The sequence below is a fragment of the Sturnira hondurensis genome, unplaced genomic scaffold (assembly GCF_014824575.4).
Source record: "Sturnira hondurensis isolate 20B ecotype Veracruz unplaced genomic scaffold, ASM1482457v3 Scaffold0018493, whole genome shotgun sequence".
NCBI classification, from domain to species: domain Eukaryota; kingdom Metazoa; phylum Chordata; class Mammalia; order Chiroptera; family Phyllostomidae; genus Sturnira; species Sturnira hondurensis.
In genome coordinates, this window is record NW_028091124.1 from 768,420 (window position 1) to 791,786 (window position 23,367).

Genomic DNA, 23,367 nt, shown 5'->3' on the forward strand with positions numbered 1-23,367 from the left:
CAGCAGGGACCCTGTCAGCACCTTCTCTGGAGAGGTTGCCTCCAGGCAGAGGGCTGCTCTCTCCTGGGGGGAGCAGGGTGTGCACGACTGTGTGTGCACTTGCGAAGGTGCAGCTGAGCGTGCATGAGTGCGCCCGCCCACAGGCTGGCTGTCAGTGTGGGCCGTCAGGGGTCTGTGGGCCCCTGGACTCCTGCAGGGGGCAGGCCTTGGGGCTGTCCGGCACCAGGTGCCCCCCTCACAGGTGCCCTCTTTTCCCCAACAGGGAAAACGTATCTGCCTCAGTTCAGAAAGGCCCAGGAGCCTCTGAAGCAGGTGTACCAGCGCCAGGAGCCCATGTGGTACAGGTGGAAGCAGGTCTACTCCGGCTACAACCAGGAGTGAGCAGGGGCTACCCTGCTGCCCTGAGGTACCCCCAGGCTGCCCCCGCACCCAGGGAGTGGAGGGGCTGGGCACCAGGCCCCCAGGGGCTGTCGGAGGACAGGGAGCATGCAGCCCCCACTCTGCACAGGTCCTGGAGGCGGTGCTGCACCCAGGCCAGCAGGAACCGCAAGGTTCGGGGACTGGGGGGCCCTCCACAGAGCCCATTCTCTCTCCCAGGGTACATGTCCTCCCTTGCTGGGGGGCCCTCAACACTCCGGGCCCCAGGGAAGGGAGGCCTCACTGAATGCCAGGCTGCTTGTGTCGGCTGCGAGGCCCCAATAAAGTGACCCTTGAGTAGCTCACAGGTCTGGTTGGCTGCAGCCTCTGGCGGATGAGCCAGGCCCTGCACACGGTGCACCCCTGTGGGTGGTGGGGTCAGGGTTGGCACCTTTGTGTCGAGGACCATGAAGGCCTGCGTGGGACAGCAAGGTGGCTGGTGCAGGGGTCCCACTCTGGTGAGAGGTGCCAGCCCCAGTGGGATAGTTCTGAAGCCACTCGGCAGGAGCCCGAACCATCCCGGGCCCACGTGACCAGAGCAGAGGAAGGGTGGGTGGCAGGGGGTCTTTCCTGGGGTGGGACGGGACACACAGACCCTGCCCGCTGCAGCCACAGGGCCACCATGCTGGCACCGTCCGAGCCACCTCCCCACAGGCCCAAAGCCCTGCCCTGCGTAGCCTGTGGGCCCATGCTGCGGGGCGGGGCTGGCCTGGCCTGAGCAAGAAGGGATCACAGCAGCCACATGAGGTCTCCAGCCTTTTATTCATACAAGGACGCAAAGAACACACATTGCCTGCTGACAACACGTGGCAGGACACGGCAGGCCTGCCACCCCTCCCCGGAGATGCATGTGTGGGAGGGGCACAGGGCACAGGCCCCATTGGGGCCATCCCTGTGTGGCCCAGGAGCCATCCTGGCACGCAGCAGTCATTGCCCGAGTCCCCAAGGGTCCAGGCCCCACCCCTGGGCCCAGACACTTCAGGGTTACCTGGAGTGGGCGTGTCTGTGGAACACAGGCTGGGGGCCTGCGCCCAACACACCCAGCAGTGTGCCAGGGGCCCCGGCCAGCAGCCCTCTCGACCCCTGGAGAGAGTGCAAAGCCGTGCTAAGCAATCTGCTCAGGGCCCCCCTTGCTGGCCAGCACGCCGTCCCTGCCCACCGGGCTCAGCCTCCCCTGCCCCTCGGCAACTGCCTCCTTGCTGAGCCCCTCTGGCAGGGTGCCAGCCCCCCCCCCCGCCACTGGCATAATCGGGGCACCCAGATGCTGGTCCCACGGAAGGGCATCCTGCAAAAGCCGTGAGTGGAGCTGAGAGCAGCTCCTGGAGAACAGGGTGGGAAGCGTCTGGAAGCGTCTGCACCTCTGGAAAAGCCCTTAACTGTCACAGCGCTCACAGGCTCCCTGCACTGGCCGGCCGAGGAAGGGCCCCCGGCGGCCCCTGGTCCGAGCACTGCTACTCGCTGGCCCTGAGCTGAAGCTGCATCCGCCACTCAGCAGCCGTGGCCTGTGACACCCTGAGCTGGCACCTGGCTCTCAGTCTGGATGGGGACAGGAGGGAGGACAGCGCCAGGTGTCTCCTCCCCTCGCCTGGAAGTCCCTGTGTAGGCTGTGGCCCAGCCCCGGGGTGAGGGGGTGGCCCGCCTTTGGGGGTGGCCAGAGGCAGGAAGTCCACCTACAGACAACGGAGCGCGGAGCCCGGGCGGTGAGCTGTGCTGCTGCCGCTGAGGGCGCATCCGATCCCCTGCCCCCAGTGGGTCTTTGGCCAGGACGAGGTCCGCTGGGCCCATCTGTCCGGACAAGCTCCCACCGGACTCAGAGGCTCTGGGGAGGCCCTTGGTGTTGCAGGGTGGGGGCCTGGCGGCCTATGAAGGGCTCATGCATCACCTCAAAGGCCCCTCAAGATCCCAGGTGGCAGAGACCCCATGCCCACTTGAGGATTCTCAGGGCGCTGAGGGGTGGGCCTTGCTTTCCAAAACCTGGGGCCCCTGGTTGTCACAGGAGGAAGCAGGAGAGGAAGGCACAGGCTCCGGGCTCCCCCCCGCAGGCCCTGGCACTGGGTGGTGATGGAGCAGGGAGCTGGGGGGAGGCGCGCGGGCAGGGAGGAGGGGGCCCAGGAGAGAGGCCCTCAGACCTGTCTGCGCAGGGCCTGCTCAGATCCAGGGCCCCCAAAAGGTCCCTGAAATACATGGCTTTGGGGGATATTGCTCCCGGCTGACCTGAGGGCCTCACAGACAATTAAGAGCCAGGGTGACGGCAAAGCCAGGCTTGAGGGGGCCACCTGCCCCACCCCCCCGCCCCACAGAGCAGCAGGCTCTCGCTGTCCCTCCCTGTCCTGCCCCAGGCCTCTAGGCCCAGGGGAATTAAATATCATGAGTTTTGGCAAAGTCAGTCCTTGGCCTCAGTCCCTGGGGCCAGGGAGCAGTTACCGCCACCGCGGCCTGGCCACTGAGAGGCCCAGGGTGAGGAGCAGGAGCAGAAGGGCCATGCAGGGCCGGGGACAGCCTGTGGCCGAGGTCTTCTGGCCCTCCCGCTCCGACAGGCCAGGGAGGGCATGGGTCAGGGTGGTCCTCGAGCTGGAGTTCTTCTTGTTGACCTTCCGGCCACAGACGTCATCGGGGCAGCCGTCCCCACTGCCGGAGCTGCTGCCGTCGTCACCTGGGAAAAAGAGGAAGCTTGGGCAGGCCGTCCCCGCTGGGGCCCCGAGGGACACAGCTCTGCACGTGGGCCTCCCGGGGGCACCCTAGCTCTGGGTGCCTGGCCCTGCCAGGGCCCCGCCACGCTTGGGGACACAGCTCTGTGGCAGCCCTGCGCCAACTCAGAGTGCTGAACCCACGGCCACGGTCCCCAGCCCAGCCCGGGGGCGGCGCTCACTGGCGTCCTGGAAGTCGGCGTCCTCGCCATTGTAGGCGCTGCGCAGCCGGTTGGTCATGACCTTCAGCTGCATGATCTGCTGGCGGACGGTCATGTCGGGCTTGGTGATGTCCACCTCCACCTCAGGGTTGTTGATCTGGTTGGCCAGGCCATCACCCATCACCTCAGGGAGGTACCTGGGACCAGGAGGCAAGGTTCTGGGTGACCACCTGGGTCCCTGCAAAGCGGTCCCCTCCCCACAACCAGGAGTGGGGTGGTACCCATGGGAGCCGAGGGGCCAAAGGGGGCTGACACAGGCCCTGAGGCAGAGGGGTGAGGACACCCCGGGCATGGTGTGTGCAGCAAGCAGCTGGCTCTCGTCCCCGTGTCCCGTGTACTGCCGTGTGTCCCGTGTCTGGCATGGCCCAATGCAGGCCGGATAAGGGCCCCAAGATGCACGAGAGGAAGGGCCTGCCCAGCCAGGCCGCACCTACCGGCCCCGGGCCACCCCGTTCCAGCAGCGATCGTCACTGGCGGCGCTCATGGCCATCTTCTCGCTGCACAGCGTGCCCGGGAGGCTGATCCAGAAGTCCTGGGCGTCACGGAGCTGGGCCTTGGCTTCCGAGACCTATGGGGCAACAGTCAGGCTGTGGGGTGTCCCGGCCTAGCCTGCGCTGGGCCTTGGCTTCCGAGACCTATGGGGCAACAGTCAGGCTGTGGGGTGTCCCGGCCTAGCCTGCCCTCCGCACCCCTGCCCCCCAGGGCAGGGCCAGCTGAGGGGCCACTCACCAGCTTCTCCAGAGCACCTGTGGGCGGCTTCTGCAGCACCAGCTTGCCCCGAGGCCGCGTCTCCTCAGACCCGGAGCTGTGGGGGTTCACCTTGGGGTTCCCGCAGCCCTGGATGACCTGGGGGGAGACCACAAGGGTCCTTGAGGGGCACAAGGCCCTGTCTGGACAACCCTGCCTGCCACACCTCCTGCCCGAACCTTTGCTGTGAGTGTGTCTCGGTTGTCCTGGAGGGCGTTGATGGCTTCCGCCAGCCACAAGTGCACGCTGCCGATGACGTTCTCCGCGCCCGACGGGCCCCAGAACTTGTCAGTGATGAGCACCATGGAGTCTGGCACAGGTGTGAGCACAGAGCAGTCTACACGCCTGCACACTGGCCTGCCTTGTGTCCATGCATGCAAGCTCACATGTTCACATGCAGGTGCTGCACTGGCCCACGGTGGGCCAGCAGATTGCATGTGTTCACGTGTGTGTGGGCCCACATCCCACACACACTGGTGTGTGCGGGTCCACCAGGCGTCACGCCTGCTGGCACTGTGCTACCGTGAGGCTGATTAGTTCTTGTGTCAGCTCACAGCTTATTCATGTGCCAGCCCGCCACACCTCAGACACGAGTCAGCACGCGTGTGTGTGAGGGCCCTTGCCCGGTGGAAGGGCAGGAGCGATGACCCCACGGGGCTCCCACCCAGGCTGCTGCCCACGTCACACTCCACCCGGCACATTCCCAGGGTACCCTTGGCCCCGGCCGCTCACCCAGGAGGTTCCTCCACTCGGCATCCAGGTCGGCCTGGTTGGCCAGGCAGCCCTTCAGCACGTTGCGGCAATAGTCCGGGCAGGGCCGGGCGCCAGGCACACCCAGGCAGTGCGCGCAGTACAGCAGCTTCATGACAGCCCGCCAGCACTCGGGGCCCAGGGGCACCTGCACAGCCAGGGCAGCCTGAGTACCTCACAGCCGGTGCCCAGCCCCCCGGGGCCCAAGGGTAGGGGCTCTGGACCAAAGTCTGGTGGCCCTGCTCCTGCTCCAACCACCGTGGGACCAGGCCTGGCCCTTCTTGGGGGCCACAGGGGCGCTCACTCTGATAACCAGTCTGTGGCACACTGCGTCACTGACCCCCCGATGAGCCCCTTGTGAGCACAATAGCCACGCAGACGAGGGAACTGAGCCTCAGGACTGAGGGCTGACACACCGAGGACCCCAGCTGGAGGGGGAGGTGGCTCCACCCAGGGCTGCGAGGGTCTGAGGCCAATGCTCTCCCGTACCTGTCACCAGAGGTCTGACGGGGTGCCCAATGGGGCAAGGGGCCCCACTGGCCTGTGTGGCCTTGGCCCCTGCCTGCTCCAGCCGCCAGGCCCTGTCCCCTTGTCCCCTAGCCCCCCGACCCCTGCAGCTGGCTCAACGTCCAGTCCCAGGCCCTTTCCTCTTCCCTTCCTGCCCAGGACCCAGGCTGGCCAAGGGATGGGACCGGGCAGTGGGCAGGCTGTCCAAAGGCCCCAGCCACAGCCCAGGGTCAGGAGGTGGCTGGAGGCCCAGGGGTCCAGGGGTCCAGGATGTGAAGTAGTGGGGCAGATCATGGGTCCCCCAGAAACCCCGGGCAGCTGGGCACACCTGGGCCACCTTCCGGACCACGTCAGCAGCCAGGCCTAGGCCCTGCACGAAGGCCCGTGCGGCCACGAAGGCGCGGGTGGCCCGCAGGCGCAGCTCGTGCGGGGCGTCCCCGAAGGGCCGCAGCGGCTCGGCCTGCTTGCCCAGGCAGTCCAGGTAGTCGTCGGGCAGCAGCAGCTGCGGGTGCAGCTGCCGGAAGAGGCGCTCCAGCAGCCGGGCCCAGAACTCGGCCAGCGTCTCCTCCAGGTGCAGGTTGGCCCCACGGTGGTAGAGGCGCAGCTCTGCGTACAGGTCCCGGAAGGCCTTGGCATTCTGCGTGAACAGCTCCCCGAAGGCGCCGGGGAAGGTGTCCTGCAGCACCTGCTCCGAGTGGTTCAGCAGCTGCTGGAAGTGATCTGGGAACAGGGAGGCAGCCGTGAGGCCTGCAGAGATGCCTGTCCGCTTGCCACCCCCACAGGCCGAGGCGGCCAGGGCAGGCTTCCGGGGGCTCCGCCTGGGACACCACAGTGCTGGGCGCTGCTGCCCAAGCCCCCCATGCCCTTGCCCAGGTGGCTCGGCGGGGGGTGCTCCAGGGTTCTTCATCAGAGGCCAGGAAGGGTCTGCTGCCCGACAGGGACAGCCAACGGAAGCCAGCCGGGCCCAGCAGCAGGCACTGCCCAAGGCTTCTCTTTCATGGAGACCTCGCTTCAGAGGCCACTCCCAGCACGCCCCAACTGCGCCCCCTTAGGCGTCTTCAGGTCATCCTGACACTTGCGGTTCAAGGCCCTGTCTGCCTAGGTCTGAGGTGACTGTCGCGAGGGCTGGAGACACACTACGGGCAGCCGCCCAGGAGCTGCGAGGGCCTCCCTAGGGGCCCAGTCTCCCTGCCCCTCCCCGGGCAGGTCCTGCACTGTGGCCTGGCCCAGCTCTGGCCCCTGCACGTGGGTACCCTCCTGTTGCCAGGACCCCCAAACCCCAGACAGCCGTCCTAAGCCCCCCTGACTCCGGCGCACCAGGAGAGGCCCCACGCCCCACGCACCATCGAAGCCTCGCAGCTGGGCAGCCAGCGCAGCCTGCAGGGCACGGCTGCTGTCCAGGAGCGCCGTCTCCAGCTCCGCACGGCTGCGGTTGGCCAGGTTCTCCTCCATCTCGCTGGTGCAGCAGGTGTGGCCCTGGGGGCAGATCCGCAGGTGCTCACCTGCGGAGGGGGCTGTTAGGCGGGGGCGGGGCCTGGGTGGCCCCCAGCCCTGGCTTTGCAGGCCTCACCCCCAGGCCCTCTGGGCAAGCCTAGTGGGGAGGGCACAAAGCAGGGGTGCCAAGCGCTGAGCTCCAGAGCACGTCCCATCCCCTGCAGCTTCCAAGCCCCGGTCCCCTCCTGCCACAGGTCAGGATCAGCTTCCAGGCAGTGCTCTCTGCCACAGCGCTCTGTCCAGGTTTCCACAGTGGGTCAGGGACAGGCTTGGAGTCGGCGCAGCCAAGAGTAGGGGGCACCCACAGGCAGGGGCCGCAGGCGGCTTAATGTGCAGGGAGGAGAGAGAACAAGGGGCCTTTGAGGACACGCTGGTCCCGGTCGTGTAGCAACTGCGGCTCTGAGGTGGGCGCTGGGACCCAGTTTCACAGGCCAGGAAACTGAGGCTGGCAGAGGTGAGGTGTCAGGGCACTGCAGCTCCCCTCACCGACTGGGGCGCCTGGCAACCCCACCAGCCCTGGCCCCTCCTCACAGCCCCCTCCCCACAGAGCCCAGTGCTGGCTCTCCTGGCCGGGACAGGGGGGCAGGGGCACCCTTGTGCACAGCTGTGGGTGGGGGCGGGGGGCCTGGGCAGAGCTCCCGGGTCCTGCAGTGGGGGACCCCGACCTGGAGCTAGCACCCTGGCCCCAGGCGGAGCAGTGTGCTGCATGTCTCAGGGCTTCCCATGCAGCTGGCCCGGGGGGGGGGGGGGGGGTGGCACCTCCCTGAGTCAGGACCGACATACAGACGGAGCAGCAAGAGCACTGTGCCCACACTCTGAGAGACTCGGACCCGCAGGGGTGCAGGCTCAGGGTGAGCAAGGCCCTTCAGGTCTCCTGGGAGCAGTCTGACCGCCCGGGGCCTGGCAGAGAGGGGGTGCCTCATCTCTGTCTCCCTTCCATGGTGGGGGGCAGGCACCTCCAGGCAGAGAGGGCCGGAACATGAGAACATCCCCCTCAATGGCCCTGTTCTGGCTGTGATGTGTGGCCCTGGCCCCTGACCAGCAGGGTGGGACACAGAGCAGGCCCTGGGCCGCCCCCTCAGGACCCTGGCCACAGAGTGGGGCACATCCCAATGGTCTTCCAGAGGACCAAGCGTGGCAGTGCAGTGGGGCTGTGTGAGCCCCCCCGGAGGACCCTGAGCACCCCCACCCCACCTGCCTCCCCTCCAGCACAGCCCAGGACTGCACCCGTGGCAAGGGCCCTCACCTACTGCTTAGAACTGCCAGGCTCCTGGGGTGCTGGGGAAGGGGTGAGGGGTTGGGCTGGGGGTGTGCCCTGGGGGTGGGGGCGGGGGCAGGTGCCAGCTGGGGGCTTCCAGGTAACAGCTGGGCTCAGCTGTGATGGGCGCTCAGGCCAGGCTGGCCGAGGGAGAGGCAGTGGGTGGGGACACAGCTGTTCAGATGGGTGGGCTGTGCAGGCAAGAGCTCTCAAGGCCAGAGGGGCAGCAGTGTCCCAGCTGGTCGACCTCCGAACCCTCCTGATCCCCTGGTGGACCCCTGGCCCGGGTCCCAAAACCTGTCATTCATGCAGATGGCCCAGAGGGAGGCTGAGTCCACAGAGACAAGAGGGCATAAGGAGCCCCTGGGGGAGGCTCCCAGGACCCTGGGCGCCATCAGCCCACCCCCTGCTCCCTAATTCAAGCTGGCCCCACCCCAGCCCCGCCGCCTCGCCCAGCTGCCCGGTGACCGCGCTGCTCCAGCAGCCCCAGCACAGCCCCCGGCCCTCCCTCCCTCCTCGGCACACACGGGAGTGAAGACACGGAGCCAGAGCTCGGGCGCCGGCCTGAGGCCCCGGGAGGCCGGGCCGAGGCGGCCCCCATGCCCACCGAAGGGCTGACGCAGCTGCTGGCGGTCGGGGCACAGAGCTGTCTTGCGCCCCCTCTGCCCAGCCATGGCCCAGCTCAGCCCGGGCAGCGGGGCATCAGTTGGTTCTGGCCTCGGGGACGGAGGTGGGTTCTGCAGGGAGAGGGGATGAGCTCCCTGACCCTGGAGGTAAGCAAGTGAGTGAGGGAGCCTCCATTTGCTATTTCAAACCTTCCCATCCCAACCAACCCCTATGTCTTCTCTCAGCTCAGTATCTGAGAAAGGCCAGGACCAAATCAGGAGTCCGGTCCTGCTCCCCACCCCCCAGCCAATTCTGAAACTGCCAAGTGCACCCTCTCACCCACCTACTCCCCACCGGCTGGCCTCTACCTTCCCACCAACCCCAGGTAACGGAGGCTACTCCCCGCCCCCCACAGCTGGCCAGCAAGCCTCCCTCCTCCCTGCCCATCCCTTTGCCAGTTCAGCAGCTGGCCCCACCCTTCCAGAACTCTCCGTTCCCCTACTTTTCTAGGCACATCCTCCAGGTTGGTTCCAGGTGTTTGAAGGGGGACAACAGTTCTGTTCCCCCCCCCGCCCCCCCTTCAGAGCCTCTCCTCCAGACCACTTCCCCCCTGCTGCGCTCCCCGCCCCACTCCCAGACTGCGCTGTCCTGCTCCTCAGTGAAAGCACCTGCCTGCCCTTCCCAGGTGAAGCCGGGCTGCAGACCTCCTGGGCCACCCTAGATGCGGCTTCCCCTCACTGATCCTCCACTAGGCTGCGCGGGGAGGGTCCTGCCCTCTGGCCACCCACTGGCACAGCTCCCAGCCCCCCACCCGAGGGCATTGCAGCCTCTAGATGGCGTCCTTGCTCAGCACAGCCCCCCAACCCTTCAGCCTGAGACCCCATCCCAACAGTGGGCACCACATCCCGGGAGGGACCCGGACCCAGCAGCAGGGCACCCTGTGACTGGTGGCCACAGAGCCCTCCCAAGGAGACTGCAGAGGGAAGATGGCGCCACGCCAAGCCCATCTCTCCAGAAGCTTCCGCGGCTCCCACAGTGTGCAGACTGCCTGCTCGACCACCTTCAAAGCCACGTCCGAGGAGCTCTGCACCCACTGCCCAGCCACCGGGAATCTCTCTAAGTCAGGGCCTCCCAGGATGATGCCGAAACAGGTGACAGTCCCAGGGGCGGCCCCCAGAACACACTGGGGGCTGCATGCAGGTCTGGGAGGCAGGCAGGGGCTCCTCCCGCCCCCGCCCTGCCCCCATTCCTGGGCCCTGCATGGCTGCCTGGCCAGGGCTGGGGTAAGCTTCCCCATGCAAGAGACCTTTCTCTGGACAACTGCCCCATGCCCGCTCCTGCTCTGGGACCCTAGCCTAGCTGGACCCGCCTGGCACGTCCACCAGCCTGCAGCGGGCACTGGACAAATGACCAGATTCTCTGGGCACTGCCCCACCTCCACACCCGGCTCCAAACCTTCCCTTCCTTCCTCACCTCTGCCCACCCCCACCCCCCAGTCTTTGTCCCTGTCACAATGACAACCCTCCGTGAGGGTGGCCTCAGACCCACCTCGGAGAGGACATTTCAATGGTCCCCTCTCCCCCCACTAACACATCAACAGCAGCATAACCCCTCCGGCTCTGTCCCAGCGCCCTCCCCCTCCCCTCACCCACCAACCAAAGCCCCTCCACCATTTCGGCCAAATGACAGTCTCTGTCACACACGGGACACGAAACGGAAGGGCTTCACTGCTGGCGCCTCTGTGCTGGGTGAGAGGAGTCCACCCCCCAGGCCCGGGCGACAGGTGCGAGGCTCGCGGGGCTGCGTTGCAGGCAGCGGAACAAAGGCTGGCGGCCAAGGGGTTCCGGGTGCCCCAGGCGCCCCCGGTGCCGGTCGCGAGTCCCGCTGGCCGGGGAAGGAGGGTCGTGTGCCTTGAATGTGGAGCCGGCACGCGGGGTATGGAGCTGCAGCAGCGCTGGGCGCGGCGCGGTGCGGAGGGCGGTGCGGGGAGGAGGGCGCCGCGATTGGCGGGGAAGGGGCTTGCCTTGCCGCAGTGGGTGCGGCGCGCCTGGGAAGGGGGTGGCGGGAGGGGCTCACAGGGGCTGCAGCGAGTGAAGGGAAGGGGGATGGGTTTGCGGAGGAAGAAGGGGGGCTTGATGGGCTGCGGCAGGACAGTAGGGAGCAGCGGAGGGGGTGTGGGGGGGTGGCCGGACACTGCGGGGATGGGGCAGAGGGGGGCACGCTGGGGTGCAGTGAGGATGGAAACATCGACACCAGGGGTGGACTGTGAGGCAGTGAGGGGATGTGAGACGGGACCGGGGGCGGAGAGCGGACGGGATGTAGAGATGGGTTGGGGGGGGGGGGTGATGGGTGAGGTGGTAGTGATGGGGCCACAGTGGAGGCAATGAGGGTGGCGAGGAGGGAGCGAGGTAGCGGCAGCGCGCCCAGGGATGGGAATGCGCTGGGACGGGCAATGAAGATGGCTGTGCGGGGAATGGTGGGTTGGGGCCGAGAGGGGTCCCCCAGGTTGGATCCCAGCTCCGCGGATGCCACCCCGGCCTTGATCCAAAACCCCTTCCCAGCGGCGGTGGCGGCGGCGGCTCCAACGGCGCAACGTTCCGGGAAGCGCGCGCGACTCCAGCTACGGGCGCGCAGGGATCCAGAGGTCCGGCGGGGCAAAGGCGGTGGAGCAGGAAGGACCCGGCTGGGAGCGCTTGGAGGAGCGGAGCCGAAGCAGATCGGTGCTAGAGTGCGCGGGACCGGGACTCTGCGACCACGGTGGCAGACAGGACCACAGCCGCACTAGCACGCACGGTGAGGGCGGTGCCCCGCGGGGACGCGCCTCCTCCCGCAGCCCCGCCCGCCGCGCTCCAGCTGCTGCCGGGCTACCCGGCGCCCCCTCCCGCCACCCTGCAGACTGTGGCCCAAAGACCCTCGTTTCCTTCAACCTGGGGACCAGCTGGTGCCCCACCCCCGGGGCGGCGAGACTCCTGAGTGCTGCTCCCTATCTCCGCGGGCGGGAGGACAGGCCCTTCGCGAGTCCCCAAACAGCAGAGGCTGCGCAGGCCCGGCCGCCTGCTACCCACCCAGGGATAGCCATGAGGGTGGGGGCAGATGATGCCAAGTCCTTCCTCTGGATACACAGTGGCAGGCGGCCACCGGGGAGGCCAAATGCCAGCCCCTGCTGGACTCTCCATGCCTCTGGCCTCTCACCACGGTGACCAGGCCTCCATTCCAAGGCCTTGATCTGCTGTCCCCAGGAAACACCAAGCCCCATGGGGCCACAGCCTCCCCTGGCTCAGCCCCCACCCTTTAGGGCACCCGCTCCCCGCATGCCCTCCCGGAGGTGAGAACAGCCCCCACCTCCCCACACCCCTCGCCTGCCCCTGCCTTCACTGGGCCTGCCAGCCTCACTGGGGAGACCTGCTGCTCACCTAGAGGCCACCCTCTCTTCAGGGCAGGGTCCCACGTGTGCTCCCTCAGCCACCCTGCTCACAGGGACAAGAGAGACTTGCTAGACAGGCTGCTCTCTGCCACATGCAGGACACAGCACCACAGTCCCCAGCAGAAGGGGTTCCACCCTCTGCACCACCTGGTTCACGGGCAGGCTGCCCTGCCAGCGGGCATCCGGCTGGGGGCCACCTCACACGTGGGGCCCTCGCCACAGCTCTGGCCAGGCGGCGAGGCCTCCTCCACTGGCCTCTCGGAAGCTGCTTCGGGGCTCACGGGTCACGCTGTGGTCTCGGGACAAGGGGCCCTAGGTTTGCACCTGCGGCACCTGTGACCCCAAGTCTTGGCTGCTGGCCCAGCTCAGCCCTGCCGAGGCCATGCCGAGGGGGGTGCCTCCCGGGGGACACATCTACGCCTGTGCACACAGCTCTCCCATCCGGCTGGCCTACCCGCAATGGAGTCCAGGGCCTGGCCACGTCCCTGAGAGCCATGTAAGGGTCTCGGCCACCCCCAGCCTCAGTTTCAGAGCCATTTACTCTTCATAGCACCTCCTCCTCCAGATTCCCACGCAGCCAGGTGGCCCAGGCAGCTCAAGTGTCATCGGATGCCACTGGGCCTGGAACATCAGGGGACAGGGGCCCGCCCACAATGCCCATCTCAGGAGAATTCCTGAGCAGGGCAGACACCGCACTCAGCTGGGCCAGCCGCAGACGCCTCCAGGCAGGGGTGTCCTGGCTGGAGGGCTCCCGCTGCCTCATCAGCCGCCCAGGCAGCAGGCTGCTCCCCTGGGCACCCGGCCACTCATAGGCCTGTGGGTGTCAGGGGAGCCCAGCCCTGTGGCCCAACAGGAGGGCTGGTGCTGGAGGCACAGCATAGGACACACAGGTTAGATGTGGGTTTCAGGAAAAGACACGTTACTTTCCAGTGCAGGAGTGACTGGCCCCAGAGATCGGACGCAGGGACTTGAACAGAACCGAGCGCAGCCCTGCACACGTAACAGCATCCTTCACGAGAACGGAGAAAGGTGAGTGCAGGGGCAGCACACACACACACGGGAGTCGTCGGCAGCCGGGACCGACCCACCCTGCAGCCCCACGCCCACCGAGGGGATGACCAGCGCTGGGAGTCCCCAGCCATGCGGGCCGCAGTGCCGGTCCGATCCACACACAGGAGGGTGGGCGTGGTAGGGTCAGGGGCTGGGGCTGTGACAGAGGCACCACACTGTGTGCGCGCTCAGTGTGGCTGCGCCGCACCCTCAGAAACAGTTCAGGCGGTGGATTTCATCACATGCACTGTACCGCCAAAACGGCCAACAGTGGCTCCCCAAACATTTGGGGTGCACCTGCACTGAACACAGGGGCACACCTGTGCCACAAACACAGGTGCTGTGGCGCGTGGGGCATTAAACTCGAGACAAAAACTCAGAACTGTTCCAGGTGTCTAGAAGCATTCCGACCTACCCAACCTGGCAGCCTGCCGTGGGGTGTGGGGAGAGGCCCAAGCAGGGCTGCCCAGGGCCGCTGCCATGTGTCCGCCTGCCTGCCCCCCTGCCCCAGGGGCGGGACCCCAGCCACGCAGTGTCCCAGGGGCAGGTGGCCATGTGGACGCCTGCTGAGTCCCCACTTCTCCAGGTCCCGTCGAGGGGCCAGTCAAGCTGGAGCGCGTGCGGCAAGCCTCTGGGACGCAGGGAGTCTGTGCCCACTGGCGACGTGTCTCAGCCTCACCCTGTCCAGCGGCTCCCAGCAGGCAGAGTGCCACCAGACCCCCTGCAGACGGCCCTGGGCAGTTGGGCCTACAGCAGACAGCCAAGGGGATGGGGCCAGCCCTGTCCCCAGAGGGACAATGACCAGGACCCACACGGCACCAGCAAGGAGCTGCCAGACCCCCAAGCTCAGCCACAGGCCGACCACACATGGGCCCCCTCCCATCTCTGTACAGAGCCTGCGGCTCCTTTCTTAAAACCGGCTGCCACCCTCCAGGCTGCTGGAGTGCCCCTCCCTAGTGGTGGCAAGGCCCCGAGCTGGGGACGGTGCTCGCTCACTGTGGGCCACACCTTCCTGAAACTCCTCACTTCCCGGAGCCCACGCACCCACTGTGCGGCTCCCAGCCTGGCCGGTGCAGGCGGGCCCCTCCGCAGCAGCGGGCCCTTCCCACGGCCGCCTCTGGAAGACCGAGCGGACTGCGGAGGGCACGGCCCTCTCTCCAACAGCTGTGCCAACACGATGCCGCGCTGTGTGGCGTGGGTCTGGCTGGCACTACAGGGAGCGGCCCACGCAAGAACTGTTCCCACAGCTGCTCCACGAGGCAGGGTCCCCCCACTGAACAGAAAAGGTCACTGAGGCAGAGTAGCCTGAGTCACAGCCTGTGAGTGAGGTGTTGGCACCTGGCAGGTTGGCCGAGTCCAGTCGGGCAGGCTTTGGCTTCCTGTGGGGATCCCCCTAAGAATGGCCAGTGGATTCAAGGGACACTGGTCCTCAGCCAGGAGTGTAATCTGACCGTCAACACAGCAGGGGACCTCCCTCAGACCCCCCCAACACTACAGAGCAGACCCCCCCAACACTACAGAGCAGCCCCCCAGGCTTGGCTTCCCGATGTTTCTGGGCTTGTCATTGCCCCTGGAGGACAGGGCCTCAGTCCCCACTTCGGGGCAGGGCAGGGCTTGGGGAGGAGGGGCACTGTGGTTGAGCCCCCCACACGCCTGTCCTGATCTGCATGGTGCTTCACTGTCCTTTTACCCAACATGCGCCCCACATGGCCCCTGGTCACCGAGGCCACCAAAGCCCCCGCTGGTGAGACCTCTGGCTCCCATACTGTCCCCTCACTGACAGTGTTGCCTGCGGCTGAGTCCCAGCAACAAGAAGAGCGCCCTGCACACAGCAGGAGCTCAAGGAACTTGGACTGAGCAATTCACACTTGACCTTAACCAAAAGGCAGGGAAGCGGGACCTTTCCCCCCCCAGTCACTCCACCCACCCAGCAGCTGGGACCCTCCCCATTCCTGCCCCATCTCCCGCATCCATGTGTGTGGACACCAGGGCCCCCCCAGCTGTCCTTTGGGCCCCCCAAGCTGCCCTTTCGACCCCGCCTGCAGACCCTTTCTCAGGACGGCACGGGGAAGCCAGCACTAGTCGAGGAGGACACCAGGAGCTGGTGATGGCCTCATCGCACTTGTGAGGGGGCCTGGTCACACACGCCCCCCCCCCCCCTCGCCGCAGGTCCACGGTGCCTGGAACGACAAAGCAATGGCAGGGGCACGTGGCATTTCGTGCCACCCGCTACCAAGGCAGGGACTGGGAGGTTCCCACCGGTGACCGAGTCCCAGCCACTGCAGTGCCACTGGGCCTGGTTCGAGCAGCAGGAACTGGGGCTTCTACTTAGAGGCCAGAAGGGATACAATGTCCTCTCAGCCAAGTTCACGGACACCGACTCCTACCCCCCGGCCTCTCCCCTGGGCTAGACCCCCACCCAGGAACGACCTCCGCCCGCCCGTCTGCCTGCCCGGTTTGCCCAGCACTCTGGGGCTGACCTCCCGCCCACCCCCGCCGGGCTGTCCGCCCTTCCCTGGGCTCGTTGGCCTGGCCCCCTGCTGCCTCACAGCTACTCGCCTTTCCGGGAAGTGTGGGGTCCCTGGCCACCCTGGCCCCATCTCCAAATCAGTGACCCCCCAGAACGTTCCAAGGGTAGCTGCTCCTGGTTGGGAACACCCCAGAGAGGGGCCTACAGCTGCGCGTCGGCCTCTGCCCTAAGCGTCCCCAGCCCCACAAACACACAGTGACGGGGCAGGGCCGGTCCTTGGGTGTCAGGCTGCTCTAAGGAAGGGGGTCAAGATGCCTGGCACACCCCAGGGGCAGCCGGGGACTGAGCCACTTAAGAGCCATGTCCCTTTAAAACGGCTCCCCAGGTCCAGCACGTCCTGCGCTCCATGACAACCAGAAACGCCGTGAGCACCTGAGCCAAGCCTGGCGGCAGGTGGCATCAGCTTCCTCCCCAGAGTCTGGGGGTGGTGGTCACAGCAGGGTGCAGCGTCCTCTGCGGCCCCCAATGCCAGGGGTGGGCACTCGGACGTCACACTCAGCCGGCCACAGTGGCTACAGGAGGCCCCGGGCACTGAGGGCGTGTGCAGGCACAGGGCCCGGCCTGGCCAGCCCTCCGCCCCCACCGGGGACCACACACCCAGCACCCTCGGGACAGGGCTGCGTGGACACGCCCCCAGCTTCCCAACACAGCAGGCTCGCACCGCCTCACCTGCCACCTGCTCCACTCTGGGGCACCCCACCAGCAGTGGGCACCATCACCTGGAGCCCACGCCTGACGCCCTGGGCAAGCTTGTGCCCGACCCTCAGCCTCCAGCAAGCACACCTCAGCCGGCCCCCACCTGCCCTACACACTGGGCGTCCCCCCGAGCCTGTCCCAGGCACGCTGGCCCACCATCATCACTCTGGGCTGGGGCCACCCAATCCCCAGGAGGGTCTCGAGGCTGGCCCCCCCACTGCCCACCCCAGTTCCTGGACATGGCAAGCAGTGAGTGGGTAGGCAGAGGGCACCCGGCTCCGAACAGCGGACGGAGTGAGTGGGCCTGGCCTGCCCAGCTCAACAGGAATGGAAATATCAGGCTCCACAGAGGGTGGGGGCCGGCCTCGGACCCAGTGGCAGCACAAAGCCTTCAGTGAGGCCACCCAGTCCCGGGCTGTGCCTAGAGCCTTCGGGCGGCCCAGGGATGGCCTGACCACCACAGTCACCAAGGCCTCGAGGCGGCACGTCTGTGCCGCAGCGGATTTGGGGAGGTAGTGTCACAAAAGACTATGAGGCCCCCATCTCTAGCCCCCACCCACAAGAAGGGCCGTACCCTAGAGTTATGGGCCCTGAGACCTCAGAGGATGGCCTCACTTGGGTAGAGGCCCTTGCACATGGTTAAGATGAGGTCACACAGGAGTCGCGTGGGCCCAGACGCGATGGGAGTGGTGTTTTTATTGGAAAAAAGATCTGGAGGCAAAGGTGAGGCAGGTGGATGCCACCTGAAGGGGAGGCCAGGGGCTGGCAGTGGTGGAGGGAGTGGCGGTGGCCACGGAAGCTGCGGGCCTGAAACGGGTGCTCCCTCCGGCCTCGGGGAACCAGCCTGGATGACACCTTGATTGTGGGCTTCCAGCCTCTGAACTGGGAGACGATGCCCTTGTGCTTTGAGAGCCACCTGGTCTGTGGCATCTGTCCCGGCAGTCGAGGGACACTGCCACGCCCGACCCTTGGGCCCCAGCTCAGGCCGGGCACACGGAGGCGCTCAGCATGCCTGTGGCCTGGACCTGGGACACAGGCAGAGCCCACGGGTACAAGCGCTGCAGAGGCCTGAGAAGCTAGGCAGCAGGGCCAAGCCCTGAGGGAGGAGGGGCCAGGCTTGTGTTTGGGTGGGCACAGGGAGGACTCACCTGGTGGGGAGGGGGGTGGGGGGGCACGTGCCAGGAAGGTGAGCCAGCCAGGAGCTGGCGGGAGGTGATGCTGAGGCCACAGGCAAACAAAGGAAGGGGGTAAGGCTGCCTGCCCCCAACCCCAGAGCTCCCAGACCCACCCAAGATTCTGGGGTTCCTACCCCAGAGAGCAGGTATGCGCCCCTCAAACCCAGAGTGTCCTGAGGCCCAAGGCCTAGTGGGGCTGGAGGCCTAGGCCCTGACCCCCAGCACGGCGGCCACGGTGGGGGAGGACGGGCCAGCATCTCACCCTTGGCTGCCGAGTGCTCCCACCTGGGAAGGTGGGCGGGGCCCAGGGGGGAGGGGAAAGGCTGCGGCATTCCCCTCCCCCTCCCCGTGGGACAGCTCCGGCGCCTGCCCAGGCCTGTTCCCAGACACACAGGCAGGAAGGGCTGCCTGCTGGCATGTTGGCGGGGCTGGGGTCCAGGGTGGGTGGCCCTGGGCTACAGCCCTCCCCCTTCCGAGCCTGTGGGCAGTGGCCTGACCCCAGAGCCCCGAGGGCCATGTTGGCAGTTAGAGACCACTGGGGCTGGCACCTAGTGCCAGCCACAGAGGTGTCACACAGGCCGGGGCTCACAGGCCCTGCCACAGGTCTCAAGTCTCGGGTTGAAATCCCTCTGAACCAAGTCGGGTCTCGGGGAGGAGGGTCTGGCTTCCAGGAGAGGTGTCCTACCGGTCACTGCTGGCACGGGGCTGACCCTGGCAAGCCCCTGGCCTGGCCCATCTACCCACCCATGGCCAGCCAGGCCAACACACGTGCCCTGCGCATGTGGGTACCCGTGCACAGGCATGAGCAAGCACGCTTTCCTCCGAGCTCTGTTGCCCAGCCTGCGTGTCCCCAGCCCCTCTCCGAAGGCCTCCCTAGCCCGCAGGCCTGCCAACCACGGGCTGGCACTGTTTCTAATTACGCAGCTAGTGCACCAACAAAGCAACCGCCATCTCCTAGGCTCACCAGCCCCTGCACAGGACGCCTGTCCATGGCTCCCTGGGGAGTTGGTCTAGCCTGGCACCGGGGACACACAGGGGCTTCCCCTCAGGCCAGCCAACAGGGCACAGCCTGGTCAGCCTCCATGCGCACCCAGGGTGATCCGACTCCGTCCCTGCTGCCTGGGAACAGCCTTTCTGAGCAGGGCTGGAGCAGCCAGAGGGCAGGTGAGGCCTGGCTGCGTGAAGCTGGACAGGGCAGGTCTGGGACAGGGAGGCCGGGGCCAGGGCTGAGAGTCATCCCAGGGAAGAATTCATACAGTTCTAACCCCATATGAAAACCACGAAGCCGAAAGGAGAGGGCCCTGGCTGTGTACCCCCTTCTCAGGCCTCAGGGCTGGGATGCACAAGGCTTCCAGAAAGCAGGGAGCTGGGCTGGGCAGCCTTTGAGGTCACAGGCTTTGAGGTTAGCAGACCAGGCTCTGAGCCGAAGAGCCCCTGTGGGCCGGAGAGAGACAGTGGCTCCTCGGAACCTTGGTTTACTCGTCTGTAAAGCCGGCGATGCCCCAAGACCCTCGCCCGATGCACTCACTGGACGTTGAACCCAAGTCCAACATGCAGCCAGGGCTGGTCTCCAGGGTGGGGCACCACCCCTCGCAGGTCTCTGAGTGGCCTTGCAGACCCCAGGGCAGGCACGGGGGAGGGCACAGCCCAGGCAGCATGCTCCTCGTCCCAGCAACCTTCAGGCACAGGACAGAAGGCTGCCAGTGTCCTGTGTCTAGAAACCGGCCGTGTGGGGTGGGAGGCGGACGTGGCAGAGGCGCAGGGGGACAAACTGCCACCCCGAGGAGCAGGGCGAGGTGGCCGGCACAGAGGCTTCAGCGAGGGACCCAGGACCATTGCATCACGCAGGGGCCCTGTCAGACCTGGCTCCCTGGGGCCCCCGCGTGCCCCTCCAAGCCCTGTCCCCAGGCCAGGATGATGAAACCTCAGCCCTGTGAGTGGAGCAGAGACAGAGTGAGGCAGGGCCAGAGGCACAGACCGCTATGGCCCCCATGCCAGGCCTCTGCCTCCTGCCCAGGACAGACACCCACTAGGTCCATGGGTGTGCTGTGGACCAGGTGACGAGCAGCCTGCTGTGCAGCCCGCTGACCGTGGCTGAGGGACAGACCCCAGGGGGGGTTCTAGGAAACGTGAGGGACACCCGGGGCTTCTGAGTACCCCCTCAGGATCCATGCCCTCGGCGTGCACGGTCAGAGTGGGCACAGAGAAGCCAAGATTTCCACTGAGGGGCCTTCGGGCACGCCCCCCCCCCCCAGCAGGCATCTCCAAGCCTGGGGCAGAGGCCAGCCTGGGTGTAGCAGGGTCAGCTCCGAGCCCGTCTCCTGTCCCGGCGCCGCCTGCTCCGCAGAGCCTGCATGCAGCAGGACACAGTGTGAGTCCCCGTGAGTGGTGGCCCAGAACCCTCTTGGCACCAGGAGCCGGGCCAGGTTCTGTGGCTACGACTGCAAAGGGTGCAGACAGGTGCCCCTAACCCAGAACCCCAGTGGTAAGAGAGACCCAGGACACGTCGCCGAGTGCCAGAAGGCCAGGCAGGTGCCCAGGAAATGTCGGGGGGCCAGAGGCAAAACCCACCAGCGGGCACCTCTGACTCAGCACCTCAGGACGAGGCCGCCTGTGTGTGGCACTCTGGCCTGAGGGAGGGCCTTGGCAGTGCTGTCCCCAGGCCTGCCCCTCACCTGCACAGCAGGGTGACAGACAGCTGACGCTCCACTGCTGGGACAGTACTCCTCACACCCCACTTCCACCACACTCTTTCACAGCCTCCTCTTCCAGCCACAGCTGTTTCTTACCCCTCTGGCCGAGGCCGAGAGGCCAGCCTGGGCCCAGTGCCACCCTCCCTGCCCCCCACCCCCCCACAAGGAAGCAGTCCGCCCGATCTGGGCCCACTGAGCAGGTACCCTGGCTGGAGTCCAGCTGCTGGCCTGCGGGCGAGGGGACCCAGGTGTGGCTGGGCTCCCCAAGAATAGCGTGCTGCTGCTGGGCCACCAGAGGGCACCCGGTCCTCAAGGCCCAGCTGAGTCACACGGAGCAGGAAGGGACAGGGCTGGTGGCCGCTGCCCTGGGAGGTCATGGGAGTGCCATGTGGCCCTGGCACTGTCCCGGGCACCTGGGTCCCATGGGGCACTCCGGAGTTCCGGGGCTCATGGGGGCAATGGGGGTGGGGGTGAGGGTCTAAGAGGGCAGCCCCCCTGGTGAAGGAGCCGTGAGGACTGGCAGGGAGAGGACAGCCCCTGCGTTCCAGGCCCAGAGCAGGGTGGCGCCTGCAGCCCTGGCCAGGATGATGCGTGGACAGCTGCTGTGTGGCTGCGCTCCCCTGGCAGGCCGGACAGCCCCCGCCCCCACCCACCACAGCCCGCTTTCCCACCCTAGGCCTCTAACCTGCTGCATTCTCCAGCCCACGGGGGATAAGGCCCAGCCCCTCACCACCCCGACCTGGGCCTCTCCAGTTCCCGAGCTCCGTCCTAGCCCTTGGTGGCCCCCCAGACTCTGCCAGCCTGTCTCCCAGCCTAACTGGGAGGGAGCCCTGTGGGTGTGCGTTTAGGGTGGCCCCCAAGGACACATGGCTGAGTGGGAGTGGACGCAAGCAGGAGGGCAGCAGGAACGGCTTCCACCAGAGACCCCGGGTGGGGAGCAGCAGAGGGGTCCCACAGGACAGCCAAGGACACCCAGCCCAAAAGTTCCTCTGTGGGGGGGAGGGGGAGGGGGGAGCAGGGGCCACACAGGGCAGCTAGTCCGAGACACCTCCAGCCCCTCCCAAGGATAGAGGCTCCCCCCCGCAAATGCCTGGCCCATCAGCAGAGGCAGGCACAGGCACGCCTGACTCCGGCTCCTGAGGGAGGACCCCTCCAGAACCTGGGGGCTGAGGGGTGCGGGGTGGGTGCATCTCTCAGGGCGGCCTGCTGAGCCCCTGCTCCCCCTGGGAACCAGGTGGGGGGCCTGGCTGTCCCCCCACCCACTACCAGGGAGACAGGCTCTGGACACACCCTCACACTGGTACATTCTCCTCTGGGCCATGGCCACTGCACATCCCCCATGTCACTGTTCAAGTGTGGCCCTTACCTGTCCCAACCCCAACTGGAAGGTGCCCCCAGGACAGCTGGTCTGCCCTGCTCTGGCCCACTGTGCCCCAGGCACCCCACAGAGACCCTGCGCGGCTGCCAGCAGGGCCACAACCTGAAGATAAAGTTCAGGGGTCCTTGGGGCACTGCTGTCCCCAAAGCTCTTCAGCTGCCAGCAGGGAGGGGGTAGTCAGGGCTGCCAGACAGCTGCTGGGCTGAGGCCGCCTGGAGGGTCGATGCTGTTACACAGAGATGACACGGACCCTGGGAGGGATCCAAAATGCAGACCACCTGCAGCTGGACTCCCGGGGAAGTGGCTCCAAGTGCCAGGCCAGCGAGCTAGCAGGCGGACACGAGTTCCCGGGTGGAACTTCTGCAGGGCAGCATTCCTGGTCAAAGGACAGAGGCCGCCCCCCACGCCCCCAACTCCAAGGCTGCCTTTGCTGGTACCCCGTGGGAATCCCCAGTCCACCCGACAGCACCTCCCGGAGAGGCCCACACAGTCCGATGAAGGTTCCTAGCCCCGCGGCCACCCTCAGCTGCGCCGCGACAACTACCACGCAACTCAGCCCTGGCCAGAGGCGAGGGTGGCCGGCGCGCCCGCTGGGTCTGGAACTCCAGCCCTGCCGCCGCGCTGGAGCTGTGGCCCTGGAGGAGCGCTGGGCCGGCCGCCCGTGCACAGCCCAGCGACGACAACTCCACGGGGAGGGGGCCGGTGAGCCAGTTAAGGGTTGGTGGCGACCTAACAGAGCGAAGGGAGGGCGACGCGGGGCTCAGGGGTGAGGGCCCGAGCGGGTGCGGACAGGCGGAGGCGGCGCGATTGGGAAGCCCCGGGCACTTAGCCGCGCAGGGCCGACGACGGGACGCAGAGGCAAAGCCGGGCGCGCGGGGGTACCGGACCCGCAGCCCTGACTCACCGGAGATCTCCGCCTGGGGCACGTCGCTCAGGCTGAAGCCCTTGGCGCCGTAGATCTGCCGGACTTCGCCGCAGCTCCGGCTCTTGCTGGCAGGGTCCCCGTGGGCGCAGGAGGCCAGTGCGGCGGCCGCGCACAGCAGCCACCAGCCGCCGGCCCGGAGCTCCATGGCGGGGCCGAGGCGCTACCGGTCGCTCGCCGCGCCTCTCTCGGGGACGGTGGGGCCCGAGGAGCCCCCGCCTGCGAAGGGCAGAGCCAAGGTCCCGGCGCGCGGCTCGTGGTCCGCAGGCGGCGGCGGCCGAAGAGGCGGAGACAACAAAAGCCGGCGGCAACGCGGAGCGCGGGAGGATCGAGGACCGGCCGCTAGGTCGGGCCGCCCAGCGCAGCGGGCGAGCGCGCAGTCCCGGCTCGGCACCTCCCCCGGCCCAGCCCGGCCCCTGGGCCGCCTCGGGAGGCGGGGAAGGCAGTGCAGGGGAGGGGCGCGCAGGGCGGGAGCGGGCGCCCGGGGCGGAGCGCGGGGCGCGACCGGGGCCCACTGGGCGCTCCGGCCCTCCCCGAGGATTTGGGGGCCCAGTGGCTCCCGTCGGCCAGTCAACTGCCCGAGGGCGGGGGGGGGGCGGCGGGGACGAGCGCCGGCTGCGTCCGGGGGTCCCCGAGGGCGGCCCCACGCCCAGCGCCCAGGGCGGCGGCACCACCTGTGGGGGCGGGGCGGGAGGGGGCGCGGAGGCCGGGCTTCCCCGCCGGACGTGACGTCACGCCACCCGCGCGCCTATCAGGGGCCGCGGGGCTCACAGCCGAATTCAGCATCCCTCGCATCCCGCCCCCACCGGCTC

The 23,367-nt window shown here is 67.4% G+C and overlaps 2 protein-coding genes across 3 annotated transcripts in view; one reads left to right on the top strand and one right to left on the bottom strand.

Annotated features, from left to right (window-relative positions):
• The window catches only part of ANKMY1 (ankyrin repeat and MYND domain containing 1), a 34,259-nt gene extending 33,557 nt beyond the window's left edge, over positions 1-702 (top strand). For both annotated transcript variants that reach the window (XM_037069222.1, XM_037069220.1), the window contains one exon: positions 263-702. In XM_037069222.1, the coding sequence (XP_036925117.1) occupies positions 263-381 (119 nt within the window). In that variant the 3' untranslated portion in view covers positions 382-702. The remainder of the gene's footprint in view (positions 1-262) is intronic.
• A 458-nt stretch (positions 703-1,160) lies between these two features.
• GPC1 (glypican 1) lies at positions 1,161-22,990 on the bottom strand. The gene is made up of 9 exons (XM_037069205.1): positions 22,538-22,990; positions 6,673-6,831; positions 5,658-6,049; positions 4,805-4,970; positions 4,252-4,382; positions 4,055-4,171; positions 3,760-3,893; positions 3,287-3,462; positions 1,161-3,070 (listed from the first exon to the last, which is right to left on the bottom strand). Exons 1-9 carry the CDS (start codon positions 22,701-22,703, stop codon positions 2,838-2,840), a joined length of 1,674 nt encoding a protein of 557 aa, XP_036925100.1. The 5' UTR covers positions 22,704-22,990; the 3' UTR covers positions 1,161-2,837.
• Between the last annotated feature and the right edge of the window lie 377 nt (positions 22,991-23,367).